We start from the raw sequence: 9,471 nt of genomic DNA on the forward strand, positions 1-9,471 counted from the left end.
AAAAAAAAAAAAAAAAAACAGAATGAACCATACACAGATTTTAAAAGCTGTAAATGTTTAAAAAGTTCAATATTTTCAAAGTTGCTGTCCTGAGAAGCTGGTTCTCATTGAATGTTTTTCAGATTAAAAGAATTTAGTTTTTAGCAATGCATGTTTAAATTTCTAAAAACAAAAACAGTTGTTTGTCTSTTTTATGCCCTTTACTCACATCGGCCTTTGATTTCTGGGATGACCTCTCCAGAACGTCGTCACACGACAGGTCCGAGTCCTCCGACACGCTCAAGTTTCTGCGTAATTTCAAGTCTGTTGAAGAGATTTAGMGAAAACATAAACTTCTTATTTTCCAGACTTCCTACTCACAGAAGCATGTTGCAGATCGTACCTGAAGACCTCCCAAGAGGTGACATTCTTTTCTTCCCAGAGTCCTGAGTGGTGGAGCTGGACGACGGAGTGCTTGGACACGACTTATTGTCCTTCTTCTTCTTGTCCTTCTTGTACCCTGAAAAGACCGCTTTCCACAGCGACTTGTGTTTGGGCGGCGTCTCCTCTGTGCCCGAGTTTCTGCTGCTGTCATTCTTGGCCTTCTTCTCTTTCTTGTTCTTGCGAGGCGAGAAGAGGGAGCTTCGCTTCTTGCTTTTACTCAGAGTTGAGCCATCTGAGGAGGCCACGGAGCTGTCCAGACTCTTGTTGCTGCTGAAGAAGCGCTCGGGCGCGGCATCGGCCTTCTTCGACTCCAACGCTTTCACAGCGGACGTTTTTGGAGACGTGGCGGACTTTTTTGTTTTCCCGGCCGAATCTGGGGTTGCGCCCCAGGCCACTTTGGGTGAGGCACCCTTGTCTGTGTCAGATTCTTTCATTTTGCTGAGCTGCTTGGCCATGGCATCTTTTAGAGCCTGGCTCTTCACCGACTTTTCTCTTGCCATAATTCTCTCCTTGGCGATCTCTTTGGCTTCTGGAGAAAACTGCGTTGCCCTTTGGATCTTGGAAACTGGGTTGATGGGGATATTCGGCTTCCCGTTTTCCATTGCTAGAGCCAAATGTAGTGGAGGTTTGCAGGGCTTGCTGGGCGGTGGATTATAATGCTCCTTCGTGCTTTTTGCAGGCGTCCGCTCATCGTAAGCCTCCTCTACATCATCCGCAAACGGAATCTCCTCAACTGTCTCAACAAAGGATTTTCTCACCTCAGCCGGTCGAGGCTTCTTCTTCTCCCTCATTACAACCACGGGAACGGTTTCGGGCGCCGCCTCGGGGGAGGAAACTTTCCTCGGAGCGGGTTTGGGCACAGACACGGGGCTCAGCTGAGTCCTGGGAGCGGGAACGGGAGTCTTGGATTTCGCTGGCTCTTTGGCACGTTCCGATGGAGGTTTTCCCGCTCCGTTGCTCCAGGAGACTTGGTGCCTCTGCTGCCTGAGCACAGCTGGAGACTGATTGGCGGGCACGGGTGGCGGCGGACTGGAGGGTGGGGTGAGCATGGTGGAGTCCGACGTGTTGTAGCTGTCGCTGTTCACCGTTTGGCTCGTGGCCGTGCTGCCGTTCAGTCCCAAACCCGAGCTGCTGCTGACATCCCTAATATCCAAGCCATCGCTCTTGGCCTCTGCAGGAGCAATGGGAGTAATGACTTGACCCTCGAGCGTGATGTTCAGTCGGCGAATGACGGTGCGGCCGGCAAAAGCGGGTTTCTGTTCCTGAGACACACCTGGTGACTGTGTCTTAGCAGGGGTGGGCTCCTCCTTTGGACTCTTCTCCAGGATCTTACTGCTGCGGTCTAAAGGAGACAAACCAAGGCTCTTCCTTATCTCGGCACTCTTTAACCAAAACTCCTCAATTATATCTGCCTTTTTAGACGTATTCTCTTCCACTGAGGAATCTGAAGACTTGGAAGGCTCACTTATGGCCTTGTCTGTTTTAGCCACGGGTGTGGAAGTGACCGCAGGGACCGGCTGAGTTCTGACGGGGGAGTCGGAAGTGAGGGGTGACGAGGGCTCGTGGCAGGGCAGAGGCTGGGCGCAGATCGGAGAAAGGGGGTTTCCCGTGAGAGGACAGATGGAGCGGTGAGGGTAGACTGGTGATTTGGGTGTGCGAGTCTCTGGCAGTGGGACGGGCTGAGAGCGGATCGGTGAGGTGGGCGACGACTTGACGGGGGATTTGACAGACGATTTGCAGGCTGGCTTCACCGGGGAAGAAGGGGAGGCTGGGACAGTAAGAGTAGGTGAAGAGGCAGAAGCAGAAAGCGGAGAGGGTGCTGGTGACGGGCTCAGTGGGCTCCTGACTGGTGGGGACACGCTTGTCTTCTCAGGCGTTGCTTTATCAGGGAGGAACGGATCTGTGAAAAAGCGGATGCCAGGAGACTTCACCGGAGTCACCTGAAAATAAGTCAAATTTAGGAACCATTCATTGTAAATTACATGGTTTAAACTCAGGTGTAGAATTAGCTCACATCTGTTTTAGGATCTGGGGATGGTTTGAGAGGAGAAAGAATATCTTCCTCCAGCACCGGGCCACTGCTCGACAGGTCTGAACATGCAACAAAAATGGGACTGATTACGACTTGTGCAAAAACCCATTAAACAGATTTCATTTTGAAAGAATAGTTTTGATAAAGTACCAACACTGGAGGCCATCCCCTCACTTTCTTCTCCTCTGTTTTCGTGAACAGGAGCTTCAGTTAACTCTGACTGATGCAAACGAGCCTCAGCTTCTGCATCTGAAGGGATGTCGTCTGCAGTAAAGCATAAAACACAAAGGGTCACATGTGAGCAGCGAGGTCAACACAGAATAATGTGCTGCTCTGTTTAATTTGATCTAACGGATACTCTGTATTTACAACTGTAAAAGACACTATAAAAAACATTAACAAATTTTTGATTTATCGAGATGTTTGGCAAGTCTGGAAGAGGAGGTAGAGGATCTTTTCATATGCAGGAAAAAAGATTATTATGTAAATACTGATTCAATATAAACACATTTTCCGCATGTTTTTAATTTATTCCTTTATATTCATGCAATAAAAAACATACATTCTGATATTCTAGACCAGGGGTTCTCAAACCTTTTGGGTCTGAGGACCCCTTACAAGTGTGAAACGTTTCCAGGGACCCCCTCAGAAACCGCATGCTGTTTTAGAAATAATTTACTGTCATTTTAACCCCTAAATATTATGAGGATATTATGCTTTTSTTTGGTTTAGTATGTTTGTTTTACTAGTGTATTGTTCCTCATGTTCATTTTTCAAATAAAATCCAAAATAAGCATTTATTGAAAATTTTTGAGGACCCCCAAGATTGGGCTTGTGGGCCCCTGGGGGTCCTGGGACCCCAGTTTGAGAACCTCTGTTCTAGACATCAAAATTAATCAGGAATACTGATATATGACTTTTAGTGTTTGTTACTTTAATACTTTTTGGAAATATTTAACTTTATTTACTAAAACTGTCCCTATAAAAATACATTTTCATTCAAAACATTGTTCCCTAAAATCTAATTAGCACAGTTGATAAAGATTTGTCTCCTTATGCTTCTTTCAGCTTGTAGTCTCGCTAACATTAGCTTTTAGCTACAGTGATGTTAGCTTTAGTTTTTAGTTACTGTTTTGCTAATTGTAGCTTTTAGCTATGGTTTATAAAGTTTGAGCTTTAAGCTACCATGTGGTAAATTAAGCTTTCAGCTATGATTTTGTTAATATTTGCTTTTAGGTATACATTCGTTAACTTAACCTTTTAGAAACAGTTTTGCTAATTTCAGCTTTTCCTTACAGTTTACCTGGTTTTAGCGTCAGTTCACCTATTTTATTGTTACCAATTCAACTGACAACTCAAATTTCAGCTAAATCATTTAGCATTCAGTTTTCAYGCTGCGTTTTTGCAAAAGTTGTAATTGTGGGGTTTTTTTTTCGACTGTTTACCCTGATCCAACTCAGTCCCAGGCTCCATATCTGGACTGCCTGCTTCAGCCTCCAGGTCTTCATCTTCACAGAGTTCTGGAAAGAGATAAAAAAAACAGGGAGAAATAAGTAATTTGGCTATCACAATCTGCCTTTAGTCAATGATAGGATGAGAGCTTTTTTTTAATTCTCTGACAGCCTAACAGCTTGAATGAWTTTTTTCCAGCATTCTGGCTGTAGGCTCCAAAGTTATCAAAACCTTTTTGGGAAGAATGGGGGGGYGCAGAAATAATAACTGAAAAAGCGTGGAAGGACTTCAAACTCAAATCCATTTTATTTTAAAAAGCAGTGAGAAAAGTATCTGGCAAAGAAAATGCTTTGTGGAAAAATCAAACTTTAATAATCTGTTATTACTATGGAAAAAAAGACGAGTCAAACTAATATTAGTAAAGTGATGCATGCAGCTGTCCATTTTTAAATGAAAAATGGATTATATATATGATCCAAGCAAAAGCAAAACGTTATTGACTTCTTTTTAATGGCAGCCAGAAAGCAACATTTTATATTGAGAATAGTTTTTCTCCAAATAAACCTGAATGAAGACATAACAAAATAGTTCATGCATTTTTTTTATCTATTGCCTATGATTTAAAAAAAAAAAAAACACCCAGTGGGTCTTTGCTTGTGGTGATGGACAGTAAATAAAATCTGACTCTATTGAGTCTGATCTGGATTAAACATATTTAATAAGCTTTTATCCCAGAACTCAGGATCTGTGCATGAATACATGTGAAGGACGATTCTTTCACTCATTCAAGCTTTTAAACATTTAATAAAGCACTTTAACAACTTTGCACGCTTCACTTAATGCAAATATGTTTCAGTTCATAACTGTAGTCACAATTATGTGATGCTGATTGAAAGTGTTTTTAAGCCTTTATAGCTCATTTTGTAAAATGTGGTTCCRTTAGCAGTTTATGAGCAGAGAAACAATGTTTCTGAAAAATCAGTGGGTGGAATGAGAAGTTTGTGAAAGGAGAAACAAAAAGGAGGATCTGATCGCCGGACATCAGAAAGCCTGACAGCAATCATGCTTGTGAGTTGGCTGCTCTCTGCGTGCTTCAGGAAGAAAGGCCAGCCCATAGAGAAAGGCAAGTCTGAGACGGGATGTCAGGATCCCATTTAGGTCTGTGCTACCTCCAGACAAGGACTCCAACCAGACTCTCACTGCGTCATGACGGGTGGATGTGTGGGCAGGGGCTACTCTCACACCAGAAGATACAGAAGAACAACAAAAAAAAGATGGCAGGGAAATGACAGTAAAGCAATTAGACACATGGGAGAAACAAAACAGCRGAACACAACAGAATAAAATTCAAAATAACTGACAAAGAGGGTTATAAGATGCTCTGGGTCATGGCTGAAGAATATTTTATTTAACTCCAGAGGAACAAACTGGATGAAAATGAAAAAAGCTGAACAYAAAATTAGACATTCCAAGGATAAAACAAAAACGTTTCAAAAAAAAGGGAAGTTAGTTGGGAGACAAACAGAACAGCAGCGACCGCAACGATGAAATCAGATCCTCAACACGACGAGGCCCCCCGAGTTGTCCCTCGTACGCAGCACCTCTGGGTGGGGTTACCTGTGGAGGAGGGCTGTGTGAGCTCAGAGGGCTGCGAGGGTTGGAGGGGCGGGGCCAACGGGCCGTCCTCGTCTCCCTCAGAGTCCAGGCGTGGTCTCGTCAAACCTGGAATGACGCTGGGATCCACCGGCTGCAGGACTTGTTGGATGTGTATGTTCCTGGCTAGAAGTGTGTCACGGTTGTCAGGTGCGGTGGAGTTTTGTGGTTCGAATGAGAACAGTGAGGTAAAGCGTGTGCAAGTAGGCGTGGAAAGGTGAGAAGAAAGAAAAAGAAGAAGACGAGGAAACAAGAAAGAAGAAAATAAAACAGAGAAACTATCAGTGGGAAGCTGAAGGAAGTCTGCATGCATTTACACACTGCAAAAAAATAAAAATAAACCATGAAAAACTAGCTTCAAGCTAAAGAAAGAAATAACTTCTTGAACACAGCAAAGCTGGCACTCAGTAAAATCATAACGGAAATACCTTGGAGGGAGGAAAACCAAAATAAATCTGTAAAAAWTTTTTAGATTAGTATCTCAAGGCCTTTCCTAAAACAAGGTTTAATAATAAGCAGGTTAGATGACTTTCAGTACACACAAAAAAAAAAAACACTCATGTATGCATAATCCCTTCAAAACACAACTGCAACCAACAAACCAAAACACACAAAAAAATTTAAAAAAAAAAACAAGAAAAAGCAAAAACAAACTCTTATTGTAGAAACTCAGCCACACTGAAAGAAACTATGTTGAAGGTTTACTGCAGGCAGGTCTGTTGCTACCTTTAAATGTACCAACATCTTCTTCATCTGTAAGACACTTCTCCAGCCACAGGCCTGACTGGAGCTCTTTATCCCAGGGGCAGTAATCCCCCTCTGACAGCAAGGAGAGACAAACCCAAAAATACAAATACATATAGAGTATGAGGATGGAGGAGGGGATAATGGAGAAGAGGAAGAAAGACACAGAAGATGAAGAGAACAACGACAAAACGTAACACTAATTCTGACAAACAGCAGGTGGACATATGAACCGTCTTAAAGGGATCCACAATTACTTGTAACATTAGACTTTATTTGATAAATAAAGTCTGTAAAAATACTGACGGCTGTTTAGTTTTTATAAAACCTTTAAAAATATATTGTCACACAGACAGATCCATTTTATTGACMCCACAAAGCATACCAGGTAAATGATGACGTAGACTAGGTCACAAGCTGAACCTCAGTTTAGCCTGTTAGCTTTCACGTTAGCGCTGATGCTATATCGCCATACATAGGCTGTGTCCAAAACGGCAGGACGGGTCCTCCGAAGGTCGTATTTGTCGGCCGCATACGTCACAGCGCCGCGACGAAGGACGTCCAAAACGGAAGACTCCTCCGAATCGAAGGACTGGTCCGATGGATCCTTCCCGGCCCAGCATATCCCATAATGCATTGCGGCCCGACCGGAGATTTTTTTAAGCTAGTAATGGCGGACGAAGCGAGAGAAAAGAATACATTTTAAATAAAAATATGGTGATTTAAAAATTAAAAAAAATTAGCGGTTGTAATTCTAATACTTTTATCATTTGTATGGACATGTTTTTAAATATTATTTTTTCGTCATAAAAAACGCGAAATAAACATGCACCTACAGTGGGTCAATTAGTTCTTCAAATGATACTTTTAAGTTAATTTTATAGTTTTGTGATATTAATAATGCTAATGTATTGATATTTTTCTAGTTTTGATTTAAGTTTGCTTGTTTAGCGTCGTCACAGTTGCTAGGTGACAAGACGTACACCGAGGTAAGGAGGGGAGGCTAGACCGTCCAAATCCACAGCCTCTTTTTTCCGGTCTTCCCGGTCTACCAAGGACCCGGCCTGCCGAGACCGGGGAGTCTGGGTCCTCCGGAGGACCCGTCCTGCCGTTTTGGACACAGCCATAATTGTATTAGCTCGGCGCTAGCTAACAAGCTAAACTGAGGTCCTGCATCCACATTTTCATTTGCAGGCTGAGTCATTTCTACCTTCTCCTCTCTGTCATGTGGATGGAGGACCTCAAATTTACCTGTTAGTTTCTGCGCTAGCACCGAGCTAATACATACTTAAGGCGATATAGCGTCGGCGCTAGCGCAAAAGCTAACAGGCTAAGCTGAGGTTCTCCATCCATGAAGCAGCTCTGTTGTCTCCATCCACATTTTCAGTTGCAGACTGAGTTGTTTCTACCTTCTCCTTCTCTTTGTCAACTAAACTAAAAACTAAACAGTATTTTTACTGACTTTATTTTATAGTTAAAATAAACGTGGGTGTGTGGTCCTGTGTTTTCTTGGTGTATATTTAATATACTTCTAATCGCTATTTCAATCGTTCTAATAACTTCTCTCTCTGTTTTTCTCTCTTTCTCTATTTTCTCTTCACTTTAAAAAAAAGTCACTGATGATGAAAAAATAAATAAACTAAATAACCTAATAATATTTGGTTTCGTTTTCTACTGAAGTGACAAAAAAAGAGTTAAAATAAATGTTTATCAAATAAAGTCTAATGTTACAAGTAATCGTGGATCACTTCAACAAGGGGATGAAATCTGGACAGGATGTAAAGAAACATTAAAACAACAGAGGAAAACTCACAACAACCAGCCGCACAAACAACATAAAGCAAACTCACCTTCACTAGATTCTTCATCATCTTCTTCGTCTTCTTCGTCCTCATCTTCCTCCTCATCCTCCTCTTCCTCTTCTTCGTCTTCCTCCAGATCTCCGTCCCTGCTGGCGGCGTCGTCCAGAGCTTCGCCCTCTGCCTCCCCGTCGTGGTCGCCTCGCAGCTTGGCGTGGAGCTCCACCGCCTCCTTCCAGGGAACRCCACCGAGGTCGGAGGGGCTGGGGAGCTGCTCCTCTACCTCCGCCTCCTCCTGCTCGTCCTCCTCCTCCATGTCGGACTCTGAACTACTGTTGAAAAATAACAGTCGCAGGGTGAGGAGAAGGACGGAGGAAATAGATATAATACGCTTTAACTTGTGGCTCTGTTTACATCAAGTCGAACTTTTAATGGAAAACTTCTTTTTTTTTMATAGTTGCATCTATAAAATGGTAAAAGTCTTTTTGTGGATAATGTACTCATGTAATCAAGTCACAATGACAAATAAATAAATAAATAAATCAAGGGTCGGCAACTCTTTAAAGGAATTGCCTGCCACATTTTGTGCCAGAGCCTTTTTTAAAAAATCATATTTTTAAAGGGGGGTCGGGGGTATATTATGCAAAACTGGCTTTTGTTATAACGTCATTCCCTCATCAGAACCCAGCGTGTTGCTTTGACTCATTCACTCATGTTTGAGAAATCCTTTAATTTTCCCGCCTAAACGTCCGCTGGTACAAAGCCCCTCCCTCCCACAGAGCACCCCTCCCCTGCGCCTCCCCCACACAGCTCTGCAGCAGCAGATATTAGCAAACATCTCTGGATCTGCCTGTCTGTTGAGCTTGTGATACCAACTATTCCCCAAATTACTTTTCAGATTAAAACATGCCTTCATTGAGGAAACGCAACATCTTGTAACAAAAACATACTTTCCGAGTCCTACGTGGGATCGTTTAAGTTAGGTTCAACTGTATCCTGAGTTGTCATTTTCCAAAAACCAATATTATATAATGTTGATTCTTTTTTTAATATAACAAAATACAAAGGTAGTAAATGATATGAAGAGTTGTTGTGAAAATGCTGAAGTGGGAGTGTCCGAAATGGTAGAAGGCAGAATTTTAAGGCATTTAAATACAGCTATTATGCAAAGTCCAATTTATTTTTGATATATATAGCATTTCCATAACTACTGAAGGTGACATAGTTACTTCATTATGGTATAGAATTGACCTACATGCCTGGAAAATACAAAATACGCTTTAAAAATTGACTAATTTCTAAACATTTTTTGACAGTGTTTGAGTGGTTAAAGTTTTTTTTTGTTATGCTGATATATGTGTGTATATT

The 9,471-nt window shown here is 42.3% G+C and overlaps 1 protein-coding gene across 14 annotated transcripts in view; it reads right to left on the bottom strand.

The window, feature by feature from the left end:
- The window catches only part of mical3a (microtubule associated monooxygenase, calponin and LIM domain containing 3a), a gene marked incomplete in the record, with an annotated part of 99,324 nt that overhangs the window by 24,970 nt on the left and 64,883 nt on the right, over nt 1-9,471 (bottom strand). For 12 of the 14 annotated variants that reach the window (XM_014016523.1, XM_014016527.1, XM_014016526.1 and 9 more), the window contains 9 exon segments: nt 209-303; nt 383-2,363; nt 2,438-2,514; nt 2,606-2,719; nt 3,901-3,975; nt 5,077-5,139; nt 5,525-5,686; nt 6,287-6,379; nt 8,155-8,435. In XM_014016523.1, coding sequence (XP_013871977.1) covers nt 209-303; nt 383-2,363; nt 2,438-2,514; nt 2,606-2,719; nt 3,901-3,975; nt 5,077-5,139; nt 5,525-5,686; nt 6,287-6,379; nt 8,155-8,435 — 2,941 coding nt within the window. 14 annotated transcript variants of the gene reach the window in all.

The sequence above is a fragment of the Austrofundulus limnaeus genome, unplaced genomic scaffold, assembly GCF_001266775.1.
Source record: "Austrofundulus limnaeus strain Quisiro unplaced genomic scaffold, Austrofundulus_limnaeus-1.0 Scaffold147, whole genome shotgun sequence".
Classification (NCBI taxonomy): Eukaryota; Metazoa; Chordata; class Actinopteri; order Cyprinodontiformes; family Rivulidae; genus Austrofundulus; species Austrofundulus limnaeus.